This window comes from Paramormyrops kingsleyae, chromosome 8, assembly GCF_048594095.1.
Source record: "Paramormyrops kingsleyae isolate MSU_618 chromosome 8, PKINGS_0.4, whole genome shotgun sequence".
NCBI lineage: Eukaryota > Metazoa > Chordata > Actinopteri > Osteoglossiformes > Mormyridae > Paramormyrops > Paramormyrops kingsleyae.
The window spans coordinates 27809544-27824182 of NC_132804.1; the positions used below are offsets into that span (position 1 = coordinate 27809544).

Genomic DNA, 14639 nt, shown 5'->3' on the forward strand with positions numbered 1-14639 from the left:
TACTCCACTGTACTGCTGTCTGTCCTGTACTCCACTGTACTGCTGTCTGTCCTGTACTCCACTGTTCTGCTGTCTGTCCTGTACTGCACTGTTCTGCTGTCTGTACTGCTGTCTGTCCTGTACTGCACTGTACTGCTGTCTGTCCTGTACTGCACTGTACTGCTGTCTGTCCTGTACTGCACTGTCCTGCTGTCTGTACTGCTGTCTGTCCTGTACTCCACTGTACTGCTCTGCTGTCTGTCCTGTACTCCACTGTACTGCACTGCTGTCTGTCCTGTACTCCACTGTACTGCTGTCTGTCCTGTACTGCACTGTAATGCTGACTGTCCTGTACTGCACTGTACTGCTGTCTGTACTGCTGTCTGTCCTGTACTGCACTGTTCTGCTGTCTGTACTGCTGTCTGTCCTGTACTGCACTGTACTGCTGTCTGTCCTGTACTGCACTGTACTGCTGTCTGTCCTGTACTGCACTGTCCTGCTGTCTGTACTGCTGTCTGTCCTGTACTCCACTGTACTGCTCTGCTGTCTGTCCTGTACTCCACTGTACTGCACTGCTGTCTGTCCTGTACTCCACTGTACTGCTGTCTGTCCTGTACTGCACTGTAATGCTGACTGTCCTGTACTGCACTGTACTGCTGTCTGTACTGCTGTCTGTCCTGTACTGCACTGTACTGCTGACTGTCCTGTACTGTACTGCACTGCACTGCAGTCTGTCCTGTACTGCACTGCTGTCTGTCCTGTACTGCACTGCTGTCTGTCCTGTACTGCACTGCTGTCTGTCCTGTACTGCACTGCTGTCTGTCCTGTACTGCACTGCTGTCTGTCCTGTACTGCACTGCACTGTACTGCTGTCTGTCCTATATCATGCTGCTCTTTGCTCTATTGCCCCCCTCCATGTAACTGTGGCACAAGAACTTCACCGCGTTCCTCCAAACACATCACAATAAAATGTTGAAACTTGAGAGAATGAAAATACACGGTAATACTTTAAATAAGTAATAGATGTATTCATAAATAGATTATAGATGTATTCATAAAGCATTATGAAGGTATTAACATGGCTATAACTATTTATAAAAAGGCATATAGCACAGTATTCATATTATGCATTATGAATACTCTAAGAAGTTCTCCTCTACAATGCACTATAAATACCTTAATAAGACAACATAATGGCTTATATTGACCATTATAATGCATTATGAAGGTGTCTATAATGTATTATGATGACTGCTTGAAGTAACATGTTACCAAAAACAAATAAGCTTTTAAAATCATTCATCCATCCCCGCTTTATCCACACTGGGATCACGGGGGGCCCAGAGCCTATCCCGGGAACAACGGGCGAGGGCGGGAACCAACCCTAAAACAAGAACAACCTGCACGCAAATCCATGAATTGGTAAGCGACTAGCTAACAGCAAACATAAATGATAGGTATTTATGGGGCGTAAATGGCAGACCCACACAAAGACTCAAATAAAGCTGGTGTGTGAGTGGTGCATTGTGGGAAAAGGGAACAGTGGCGACTCACCTCTTGGGAATGTGCTGGTTGGCCCATGTGATGGCTACCACGTACTTGCCTGGCACAAGTGGGTAATACTCAAAGGCATGGACCCCGTCCAGACTGTCCGTCTCCTTGACAGGCTCATCTAAGCCCTCTGGCAGATTTGGGAAGAAGTTAATACACATCACACGAAACACCCTCATCCCTCAGGCTCCTATCTAAACACCTTCCTGACGGCAGCCAGAAGGGGTCATTAAATCAACCAGAAGAACAAGCTGCAGCCCCCACCTGAGCCTACCTAACCAGTCCCACCCCCAACAAGAAAGCCCCCAAGAAGAGTGGCAGCGGGGAGTCACTTACTAGGCCCCTTGACCACGACCTTTAGGTCGCCGCTGCCGGCGTTGCGGGTGTCCACCCTGAAGTCCGCCACTTGGTGCGCCCTGACGCCCTTGGGCTGCAGCCCGCGACCGGTGGCACGACAGGCGTTGGGGCTGGAAGCTGAAAAAGGGGTGGGCGGGGGGGGGGGGCTTAAGACAAGCTGCCACAGTAAGAGTCCTAAAACCAGCCAAGCAAGATACCTGAGCCAACTGACAACTGTTGCATCAGCTTGGGGTGAGCAGGGGGGGGGGGGGCTGGGGGGGGTGCGGCTCAGCAGGTTACGCCTCTCCACTGGGCCCCTGAGCAAGGCCCTTAACCCCCTGAGAAATGCTCCAGGGGTGCTGGGCAGATCAGATGTGCTGGGCGGTGAAAGCGGATGGCGGTTGCCCCAGTGGGCCCACATGCCTGGGGGCACGCGCTTCCCTTAGACCCGAAAAGAGGGGGCACTGTAGCCTGTCCAGCCTAGGAAAGTGTACCAGTCACTAGTGCACCACCGACTGGGACGAGAACCCAGTCTGCGTTTTTACTGGCAAACCGGGATGAAGTTCCAGGGCAGCAACCAGTATTCTGCCAAGCACGGCACTGGAAAGACTGGTCACCGTCAACGGCATGTTTATGGAGCGGCTGGCTGGCATCCTATACACCAACGGCATCGGTGTTTTGGCAAAAAAAAAAAAAGTAAACACATACCTTACAAACATTGTATACAAAGGACAAAATACGCTCGACTTTAAAGGTAAAGTTAGATGTTGGAAGCTCCTTTTAAAGCCAGAATCACGTCAGACAAAGGTTCTGCTATCGTCATTGGCTCATCACTGACCTGAGAAAGGCTACAAGGTGAGTGAATCTCTGCAAGCACGATCACGCTACACTACATCTGGGTCAAATACTTAGATTAAATAAAACTGACCCCTGCAGCAGACCTGCTCTGCGTTAACAGCAGCTTTTATTTACGGAAACCCGGTTTAAAAGGTGACGCTGAAAGGTTTTTTTTTTTTTTTTTATATAAACGTCCGTCCGGTGTGGAAAAGCAGCCTCAGAGAGCAGGAATTTGGCGTTTTACGAGCCCACTGTGAAGTCAGCATGTCCACGATGTTAAGTCACTGGGCATGTGGGGTGCAGAACACTCATTACCTGTTCTTAACATTTCACACCTCAAGCAGACGCACCGCTGTCTAACATGCAAAGTGAAGGCTTATTGTACGAGTTTAATTAAAAACACGAAGCAGAGATACAGGAGCACGCCAAGCCCAATGGCAAAGTGTTTTTAACGCTGGTGATGGTTCGTTGGCATGCGGGACAAACGTTTACCGTCCCGCCTGCTCTCTGCACCCTCGACCCAATGAATAAACCGTTTATGCGACAGCAGATGAGACCCACTGCATCTGGGTGAGATTAACACCCGCCGAGCTCTCGAGCGGAAAGCCACCCCCGTTTAGTTTTTCCTTCTCTCGTTCCGCGACTCCCCCCGTTGGGACGCCGCACGTGCTATTGATGTTCTGATCTCGATAGAGGATGACGCTCGCTGCCATTGTAAGGATGCGCGTCATCTCTCCTGATCCTGGAAGATGTAGACCACCTCCGGAGGGCAGGCATGGGAGTCATTAATACGCTGCTGTGTCTTCCCATTATTACGCTGCCTCACCGCAACAGCGGAGGACTTAATTGGTACAAACTATGCACCTTACACATGGCAAGCACCCGGCAACCACAACTGTCACACAGATTTATCACGACTCAAACAATTAGACACTACAAAGGGCTTAGTTCTGAAACACATTAGGAATAATGTCTCTTGGGATTTTCCCAGCAGGATGTTTCTAGAAGTATCTAAAGGGAAAGAATACCTGGACCGACGTTGACGGTGAAAGGGCTCTTGGGGATGGCCATGCCCCCAAAGGTGACGGATATGGCATGCGGGCCGGCCTGGACGGGTTTGTAGGTGCACCGGAACATGTTGTCACCCCTGTCCTCCAGCATGGTTTCCACCGTGTTCATGTTGCCCTGGGGGTCCTTGACAGAGGCGGTGACATCACCGATGCCAGCCCCTATCAGTGAGAGAAAGGTCACAATCTCAGCGACAGACCTGGTGTTAACGGCATTAATTAATCTTCAAACTCCCTGGGAATGTTTCTATAAAAATCTGTGTTTTTGGCAACCACGAGTTTCAGTCATTGGAAGGACACCATTAGCTTTGCGAGACGGACGGGAATGTTTACCCCTTCATGCTGGGGTCGCTTATTTGCACTGCCCTATGACTAAGCCATAGCAGCGGAAACTTGGCGCGTTGACCTTACCGCAAAGCTTTCGGAAATAGTTGGACCGTAAGTTTTGAAAGCGTAAGCCTCTTCTTTGGGACACAGACCTGCGGTGTAGATCTCAAAGTAGGTCGGCTTATTGGCAACGTTGCCCAACGGTTCCAGGCCAGGACCCCTTGCAGTAACCTTGCTGGCATCTCCCAGGGCCTTGTCCACGTTCACCTCGAATGGACTCTTGGGAATCTGCTGTCCTGCAAACAGCACTGTCACCTACAAGACAGGACGTGCAGAAGCTAGGGGTCAGGAAACGCGTAGGCGCGATACACTGGCCGCATAAAGCATCACACAAAACAAGGCTATATGGCCGAAAGTATGGGGACACCAGCATTTCCAACATCTCATTCCCATTAGATGGTGGACCATCGATGGTGGGATTTGCTGCCATTCAGGTGGGGTGATAAGGTCACTGCCTGTGAGCTTGTGTGGCCAAACCCTTCACAACTGGACTTGCTCCCAGATGTTTCAGCACTACTGTCAGTTCACCAGCAGTTAACCAGTTATTGGACTAGATGGTGAAAGATGGCAGACAATGATGGGCCAATGATGGAAGGTCACTAACCTCTTCTGTACAACCACCCATTATGCTGCTAACGTTTGTTGCAGGAGATTGTGCGACTCTGTGCCTAATTATACACCTGCATCAGCAATGGATGTGGCGTAATTAGACAATTCCTTTAATTAACAGGGGAGACCACACACCTTTGCCCATGTAGTGCAGTACTGCTTTAGTTGTTGCCATAGGTCACAAAAAGAATAACAGATGTTTTATTAAAGAAACAGTGCGCAGTGATGGTTTGGTACTAAATGTTAAATTCCAATTAAAGAAATACAGTTGGTGCTTTCAGAAATGACTGCATTGTTTTCCCCAGACAGCCGGGTCATTTGGAATGGCTAAGTCAGCTAATATTTGTGCTTTTATTCATTTCTTGCACTTCCACTTATGGGGCAGTTTGCAGAAGCTTTCCTCACCATTTCGGTGGTTTGCTTGTTAGTATAATGCTCTCTGTTGAGGTACCGGAAAACCATTAATGCAATACTGAATCATGCTTTAGCATTTTATTTTCAATAGGGGTGATACTTATAATTGAGGTTTTATAGGTCACTGTGGGGAAATCTTATTTATGCCTCCCCAAACTTGCTTTGCAGGTGAGAGCAAACTGGCCGCAAAGGGCAGCCACCTGTTGTGACACCCTGGGAGCTGGGGATTAAGGATCTTGCTGAAGGACCTGTAGATGTGCCAAGACTGGGCTTGAAGCAGTGACCTTCTGATTACAGAAAGAGGGGTTTAACCCACTGAGCTACACACTACACCAGAGCAGCTCCACAATATATACACTCACTGGCCACTTTATTAGGTACACCTTGCTAGGACTGGTTTGGACCCCCTTTTGCTTTCAGAACTTCCTTAATTCTTCGTGGCATCGATTCAACAAGGTGCTTGTAACATTCCTCAGAGACTTTGGTCCCTGTTGACATGAGAGCATTAAGCATTTGCTGCTGATTTGTCGGCTGCACCTCTAGGATGTGAATTTCCCGCTCCACCACATCTCATAGGTTCTCTGTTGGATTGAAATCTGGTGACTCAATTGAGAGAAATGCATCTATAGCTACACTTGCAGCTCTCAATTTACGTAAAAAACATAAACTTGTATCCAGAGTTATGGAAAAAATATCCAGGAAAGAGAGTTTACAAAAGCACCACTGTGAAAAAGCAACGTGTCATAAAAGCATGTAAATGTATACTATGTTTTCATTTAACATCCGCTCTTTAGTACATATTACTGGTATATTCCAAGTGGCAGGATCACGCTACCTTGTGAGGGCCCATTACTTTAGGAACATAGGTCACAAGGAAGGTCTTCTTGCCTTCGTTGGGAATAGCTTTCACCTGGGAACCACAAAAATCATCTGCCTGAATCAAAAAAACCACAATAAACATAACATACGCAGTGAAACACAACAGAGACGTTCAGGGATTACACTAAATTGCAGTACAACTCGAGTGAATCCTCCGACTTAACAGCAAGTAAGAGTAATTGACATTTTCTGGCAATTTCAGTGATTTAGTACCGAAATAACCGCAGAATGAAGTGTAATCAGCCATGAGGATGAAAGACCTTCATAGGATTTACCCAAAAAAAAAAAAACACAAATGATCGATCCCCTAAAACTCGCCATTCTCACCATAACACCCCCATTCCTATTCCCACATGTGAACGGATCAGATCAGCCCCCAGGGACCTGACGCCAGTCCAAACTGCCCCGAAGTAAGTGAGCCCACCTCTTCTCTGGTTCCCTCAGGGTCCTCCACGTACACAGTGACCTGACCCTGGCCGGCACTGTAGGTGTCCACGGTGAACGTTGCTGGGCGCAGTACCCTGTTCCCAACAGGCTCGATCCCTGCCGGGGAGTGGGGGGGGAGGGAGACCGATGAGAGATGGGAAAGGTCCCAGGGAAGGGGGGAGAACAGGCTCACACATGACTATTTCTGGGGGCCTTGTGTCACTCAGCGGGTTTGGATGCTGGGCCTGTGATCAGAAGGCCACTGGTTCAGTTCCCTGGGTCAGCAGAGTGATGTCACTGTTAAGCAAGGTCTTCATCCCCCAATGGCTGTCAGACCCTGCTACCCAAAAATGTACATTGCTCTGGATAAATAAGTGAGTCTGCCTGTGCTGACCTCCATTCGGAGAGATGAACACAATCTGGCAGAGGGCAACGGCAGGCAGCATGTGGACGCAACATGAGCAGGCATCTTTCTGACACCGGGGGTGGGGGGGTGGGGGGGTATTCAAAGACGCACAAAGCTTCAGAGCTTATCTCCAGATTACTGACAGCGGTTCCGCCATTGTTGTGGTTGGTGTGCAGGCATTTCCTGACACTGACCCCTTGAACCTTCCAGAACACAGTGAACACACCCCCAGGATACACAACCCCCCCCCCCCCAACCAGCTCAGCATTATAGCTCAAAACCTTAACCCTCCATGACAGGACATGACATGACATGCTTAGTAGCAAACTAGTCCTACTGGGGATGGTGTGTGGCTCAGTGGATTTGGGCCCTGTGCTTGTGATCAGAAGGTTGCTGGTTTGAATCCAAGGGTCAGCGCTGGAGGGGAATTCTGAATATAAGCATGAAGTGTGTGAGAAACCTGAGAGAGGCCCCTGAGCAAGGCCATTCACCCCCAACTGTCCCAAGGTCTGGCTTGACACACCTATCTCAGCTTCGCACTGAATCAGCGTCTGCTGAACAAATGCAATGTGAAACATCAGGTGTCCTCTTCTGGGAAGCAGAGCGCGCCAGGCTCGCCTCCGATAGCACCAAACAAACACGGCATCAGCCTTAAATCTAACAGCTCTGAGGGACGTCGAAGGTGCAGTGTACGCCGTGCGAAAGGAGCACCAAGCCATCTCCAGACAGGAGGTTTAACAAGATAGGAAGCTCAGCGGACAATAAAGGAGAGAGACTCCCCCTCCATCACCGGTCAAACAAAGCCCTCAAGACCAACCTTACTAAAGCTTGCAATTAAGAGCAATTCTAGCATATTTTTAAGTAGGGGGGCAACCGAGAGGCCAAAATTCATGTAGATTCATCCTTATCATCAGGCAATGGTAGGTTTCAATTCGATGAGTGACAGGGTTACGGGCACTCTGGGGGGCCAATCAGCTGGGGCCAATGACCCTGTGGCCCCGCCCCTGTATACATTCCTGGTTACGATGGAACTAAATGTGGGAGATGCAGCTATATCTCCTTGAACAGCAGTGGGGAAAGGAAATCAGGCCAGCTGATACGTTCCAAAGGCCACAGCGAAGACTTCGGTGGCCCATTTAAGCTGGAAACCATAAACGCCGTGCTCAGTGAGACGTGGTGCCTTTAAGGAAGCTGGGGGGGGGGGGGGCGCTGTACTTATGACCTGTGCCAGCTGCTGGCCTCATGCTACCGTTTTTATTACTCTCCTGTGAAGCTTCTAATTTTCGGAGGAAATGTATCAAGCCTACATTAAATTTAACAGTTCTGTAAGCGTCCGAACCGAAGCGGCTGGGTTTTGGCGAGGCGGCCGTACCTGGACCGTAGGCACGAGCTTTCTTGGGGTTTAGTTTGGGCTTCAGGGGGGCCCCAGGCTTCAGTTTGGCCTTGGGGAACTGGGACAGGTACGTCATCACCGACTGCTCGTCCACGCCGGGGTCGATGATCTCCTCTGGGGTGATGACCTAAAGCGCAGGGGTGTAGACAAATCAGGGGGGCTGGCGTGGCACCACAGCCAAAACACCCAGCTGCCAACAGAGCCGCCCTTCTGCTCTCCGCCGCGTCTAAGCCATCACACCTTTCTGTTTGCTCAAACAAAACCGGGCGTCAGATTTGTGTCCAGAAAGGCAGCAGCCTCCTTCTAAGCAAACAGACGGACAATAAACAGTTTTTCCTTTTCTTTTTTTTTTCCCCTTTATTCTTCTGCCCCACTATTCTGCATTGATATCTGCCACATGAAGAGAAATTGGAACATCCAAGTGTGCCAAAGAGGGGCATGATTGCAAGTCGGGTGCAGGTCCGTAGTGGTCGGCTGTGCCCTATTCTGGCCGTGCGCCTCACACTGCTGTGGCACCTTACCTGGGGAATCCCCAGCCAATCGTCCGCCAGCTGCATGGCCTCGTTGGCGTTGTCCACTGGTTTGGCCGTGTCCCACACCTCCCAGTCCGGACACAGGCCTGCGGGAGACACACATGCAGGCTCATCCACGGGCAAAAAGCCAGGAGTGATAAACACCTACAGGAAATCCTCCCCCGCCCGCAAAACGACCCTCAGGATGCATCCAAGAGGGCTGGGAAACTCACCCGGTGCACAGCTGTCGACCAGAGCACCCAGGGCCTTGCCATCGCGCCAGTCCTCGCTGAAGTTGGTGATGGGGAGATCGGGCACCTTGTTCTGGATCCAGCCCAGGAGCCGCTGCTTTGGGGTCTGCTTTTTGGCGTCCTCGTCGTCCTCATCCTCCCACATGGGCATGGAGATGGAATAGTGCAGGATCAGCGTCCATATCAGCCCCAGGATCAGCTTCAGGTTCCCATCCACGATGGCCTTGGAGTCTGCAGACAGGTGAAAGGATTGAGGGAATCATGAACGGTGCTTTTTTCCATTTTAGAAGAGAATACTGAGATAAAAATCCTTGCTGCTAGAAGTGTATCTGTCATTGTGCAAGTGGGTAACGTAACAGAATTTAGTAGCAGCCTCCATAAATGACAAATAACTTCAACTTAAATGCTTATAAACATAATGCAATCAAAGTGTTTATAAAAACTATAAAACATATGGCATATATAAGTGTGTGAGTGTATTGCTAAGTTATTTTTTGATAACTGTTTGTGACAATATATACTGTAAGAGAAAGGTGTGCTGGCCTATACAATGACAACAATAAAGAACTGAATTGAGTATTACAAGAGAAAGAGTATAACAGAGTATTTCACTCCGACTCAAAGTATAGTAATGGTGCTTCAAAACCTTCAAAGGCCTCGCAGGTCGGCCCGATTAATCGCTAGCATGTCCCTTACGTCATGGTCCCACACGGTTCGCATTATGTAAAGTCACACCTCGTGTTTCCTGGCCTCCTGCTGTGTCTGACTTTGGGAAGGCGGAGTGGATCCCAGCACGACATCCCGAGGCGGTCAGGCCATAAACGCGACCGCGTCCCCCGCGTCTGCACAGCACGAACGCGCTCAGAACCTCCGCGTTATGAAAGAGGAGCAGCGATCCAGTTTCACGCTGAACCACAACAGGAATGTCAGCTCCTGCAGACGCCGCGGCGTTCCAGCATTCCTTCCCCGCCTTCCCTTCCACTTCCTCTCACACCCCTGCCCCACCCTCCCATCCCGCTCGAGGGCGTGCTGGGGCTCCACCCTCCTGCTTTGTACGGCGCTAATCAGTCATCTTCCGCAAACATCCTGCAAGCGATCATTGCACAATGACCTGCATGGCTGAACTTTGGCCCAAATACAAAGTGGCCCTACCCCGTGGGGCGGGGGCCGGGGCGGGGGCCAGGGGGGGCAGCGAGACCAGGGCCAGTGGGAGGAAATATACGGGAGGCTACCGGCAAGAAAAGAAACACAGGCTGTGACATGAGTGCGGAAAGGGGAGTGGGTCAGCCATCCACACGTCCCTGATGCACTTTTTTACGAAGACAAAGCATTGCCATGCGGTGGGCCGACGCGATAAACATCTCAATGCGCGGGCAACGATCCGATACGTTAAAGTAACTACTAACGATACAACCCTATTGGGGTGCAGTTTAGAGAGGGGGCATCAATCCAAATATAAGTTTACCAATGCAAAGATGTTAGAAATGATGCATCCTGAGGTCACCCCAAACTGCATCTGGCACACAGCTTTTATATTCGGAGCAATCGCACTGTGAACTTTTATACCAGAGCACTGAATGCCACTGATGCAAAAAAATAAAATCAAATAATAATAATAAGTGAATCTTATATCTCTATTATGCAGTATTCTCTCACTCACACTCTCTCTCTTAAACACACACACACAGGTTTGTAATTATACCTTTGTGGGGACTCTCCATTCATTTCTATGGGGAAAACTCTAATCATAACATGATTACCTTAACCCCTACCCAGCCCTAACCTTAATCATGAGTAACCAAACAAAATATAAGACTTGAGGCATTTTTACTGTTTTGATTGCAATCACAGATCTTTGTGGGGATACGATAAACATTTGGTCCCCACAAAGTAATATGAACCTAATCCACACACACAATCACTGGAAGAACCAGGTACATAAGTGCATCTGACATCTGGAACCAGAACCATCTCCAAGAAGCACTGTATGAATGAGGAATGTATTCCGGAAATTCCCTAAACTGATGGGCCTTTGGAATGCAGTCATCAATTGATAATGGGGAAGTGTGCAAGGCTCAGTGTGTTAGAACTGCATGTGATCGGAAGGTCGCTGGTTCAAATCGACTGCCCAGTAGAGTGATTTCACCACTGGGCCCTTGAGCAAGGCCCTTAAGCCCCAATTGCTGCAGGGACCATCTGACCCTGCTTTCTCTAATGCATGTCACTTAGCTTCTGCTAAGTAAATAAATAACTTCATAAACCCAGATAAGACATTCTAAACATAGACATCCAAAGCACCTTAACTACATGACTGTAATTTTAACAGGACAACACCCAGGGCAGAACAGCTCCAATTAGGAGATCCATCAACAATCGCTCCCGCGTGGAAGTGAAAGGCACCCGCGTTACGCCGCAAGGCTGCCTCACAAATCCGCAAGGCCTCTCTGGGGGCCATTGTCTGTGCCGGGGCTGTTGCCATGGCAGCCCATTGTTCAAGGCCACCGGCTGGGGCCAGAGAGTGGAGGAGAGGGAGTTCGAGCCCCTGGCATGCAGGAGGTAATTCCCGTCGTTAGTGCACTGGACTGAAACACCAACAGTTATATTATAGCTACTGGTTCAAAATATTTAAGAACCCAGCATTAAATCGGGCAAGAGTGCACCCAGTAAGAGAAACTTCATCCAGGCGTGTATTTTAGTTATGTTTGTTTTTGGGCAGAGTGCACAACAGAAAGAGCCGGATGTGTCGTCCCATCTTTAGTCTCTTAGCAGCAGTGTGTGGCCTCAGCATTCCAAAGCACCTGTTGCACACGGCCAATAAAGTTCTTGAAGCTTGAAATCAAACTGGCAATGAAGATAAAGCTCTATGTTTGGAGACGGAATCTCATTTGTGTCACTTTAGTGGATGACAGTCGTGCCGTGCCAGAAGGAGGCCGGCCACCTGTGCTGTCCTAGAGCTCTGCAAGGGAAGTCCCTCCCCAGGAAGGGAGGTGTTCCTCCCCCCCAGAAGGGAGGAGAGGGAGAAGAGGGGCCCTCAGGCCAGCTGCGAGCTCACAGGACTCCAGCTGGAGCTCAACAGGAACCAGTGGTGATGTGTCAGAGTATCAGAGAGAATTATCCTGGCGAGGAGTCATCACCTCCCCAGTGGACACCTCAACCGGAGGTGTGCTGAAGGACCCGGGTGTAGGTTGGGCAAATCCATCGGGGACAGTGTGTAGTTTAGTGGGTTAGGACGCTGACTGAGATCGGAAGGTCACCAGTTCAAATCCTAGAGTCGGTAGAATGATGTCACCGTTGGACTCTTGAGTGAGGCCCTTAACCCCCAGTTGCTCCAGAGACTGTCTGACCTGCTTTCTCAAATGTAAATCACACAGGTTCAGCTCCCACCTACATGACTCTGTTTCCATTCATCTTCTAACCACTCATACTGGTTAATGTTGCAGGGGGCCAGAGCCGATCCCGGGCCGCATATGGCAATAGGCTGAGGTGTACCCTAGAGGGGATGCCACAGAGATATAAATGAATACATAATGTAATAATGAATACGGCTTTAAAAATCAGACCAAACTGCTTACTCAGCTCTATTGCCAGTGCAATGCAACTATTAAGTTAGACTTCATCTGTAATCTTTTGTTTAATTGTCTGAAGACAAGAATAACAGGACCAGAACTGTCTGAAGAAGCAGGATTCCCAGAACTTAATTATAGAAAGACTATTTGAAATGAGTAATTAAAAAGGAATTTCAGGTTATAATTGTAAGCAGTTTCCTAATCTGCTCACAATTATGGTGGTATAGCTGTCTTTGAGGCTGGAGGGACAGAACTTGTGTCACCAGCAGCCTCACTGAACGAGGGACAAACTGAAATGGAAGAGAGGAGCATCTGTGGCTTTCGACAAAACATTTCTGTGCAGATTTACGGCCTTTATTTCTGCCACGCGGTTTCGCCGAGACCCAGCTACGGGAGAAAACAAAAGCATTCTTCCCCGGACGTCATTCCGAAACTCGGGCTCACAGCTGTCCGAGCGGAAAGGTAAGCAAGTGTGGAAGGTTTCCTCATCTGTCAGGTGACATCCAGTTACATGCAGCAGCCTATTGCAAAGCTGAAAGACTGTAGCTGTAAGGGCATCTTCAATATTATGATTAAACTACTAGAGATGAAACGGTATGAAAATTTAATATCATGATTATAAGTAACCAAAATGATCACCGTTATATACCTTAAGTAAACAGAAAAATCAAATGTGCATTAACAAAAGAAAACTCCAGAGCGCAGTCACTGCCTTCTGTAATTTTATATCATTTTATTTTATGTACGTGTCTATTTTTACTTAGTTATATGTTGGTTGCGAAGTGTCTCATCGTGCACCAGAACAAATTCCTCAGACGCGTCCCCGGTGAAACACACCGATTCCTATTCTGACTCAGGATGGACCTCCACAACTTTTCTACCAACACAGACATACCAAAGTATTACTTGCTGAAGTCACCAAAGACAACTAACAGCAGAGTAACAGTACAGGCCCTGTAAGGACAACACATCCGCTCTTACGAATACAGTCACGTGCTGGGAACTCCTTTCGTAACACACTCTGCTCTCCATAGCAGAGGCTCTTACTCATTACAGGATAAGAAGTTTAAACATTTCCCACATAAGCAAAAACAGTTGGGAAATAAAGGTCTAAGTCAATGCAAGAGAAAACCATAAGTTTAAGAGGAGTTTGAGAACAGTAGGGAGAAATCCATGTTATTTTAAATTAAGAAGCAATTACAAAAATAATTACAGCCAATTTTACCGTCTTAAGGATGCATTTGCAGTCTATACACACATATGTCCACCCACCTGTGACATGCAATTTCCCATCAACTCTGGCAGGCTAATACATACCCTTTAAATTAATCATGCTCACAACAGAGATCTCATTCATAAATTACATATTTAGCACAAGACTATGACCAGGGGGTGAATTCTGGAGTTTGTTTACTTAGTTGCCATGGAAATAAACAGATACCAGCAATACTCGAAACCAAGAATAGGAGCCGTTCCAAGACAAATGATTCTTATCACTGCAGGAGGAGCCATGCGACCCGACCAACTGGCAGTGGTTTCAATATCAGTAAACAATTGCAATTCCTAAAAATCATACTGCAGGGAGAGTAGAGCTGAGAAAAAATGCCACGGGGCGTTGAGGTCAGCAGTACTGCGATGCTTTGTTCTCCAAAATGTGATTAGCACAGGTGGTAGAACTGAGAATGCACATGCGGACAGGTGGGCCGATGAAACGTAATTGCAGCTGATGTAACACACAAACAGACCCCCTGCAGCAGATATGAGGCTTTGGTCTAGACCGAAATACTAAACAGATTCTCACTGGAAGAATTCTTCACATAGCGTTCTTCATTGGAACAAACACCCAAGCTGTAAGGTTAAAAGGCCTTCTGGATGTGGGGTGTGAGTCAATCATGAAGCATGAGTTAAATACGACCCATGGACCGTGACCGAAGATACAAAATACAGGGTAGCTGCTCTGCAATCCTGTCACACATTACTCAACTCATTCATCTGATAGTTTAGGTCATGTGTGCAATCATGACAA

General features: G+C 48.4%; 1 protein-coding gene across 3 annotated transcripts in view; it reads right to left on the reverse strand.

Moving 5' to 3' along the window:
* flnba (filamin B a) overlaps nucleotides 1–14639 on the reverse strand; it is a 57874-nt gene that overhangs the window by 26599 nt on the left and 16636 nt on the right. For all 3 annotated transcript variants that reach the window (XM_023799535.2, XM_023799533.2, XM_023799536.2), the window contains exons 2-10: nucleotides 9030–9278; nucleotides 8806–8903; nucleotides 8264–8411; nucleotides 6484–6602; nucleotides 6016–6090; nucleotides 4250–4412; nucleotides 3732–3932; nucleotides 1867–2004; nucleotides 1534–1660 (exon numbers count right to left, since the gene is read on the reverse strand). In XM_023799535.2, coding sequence (XP_023655303.1) covers nucleotides 1534–1660; nucleotides 1867–2004; nucleotides 3732–3932; nucleotides 4250–4412; nucleotides 6016–6090; nucleotides 6484–6602; nucleotides 8264–8411; nucleotides 8806–8903; nucleotides 9030–9278 — 1318 coding nt within the window. The remainder of the gene's footprint in view (nucleotides 1–1533; nucleotides 1661–1866; nucleotides 2005–3731; nucleotides 3933–4249; nucleotides 4413–6015; nucleotides 6091–6483; nucleotides 6603–8263; nucleotides 8412–8805; nucleotides 8904–9029; nucleotides 9279–14639) is intronic.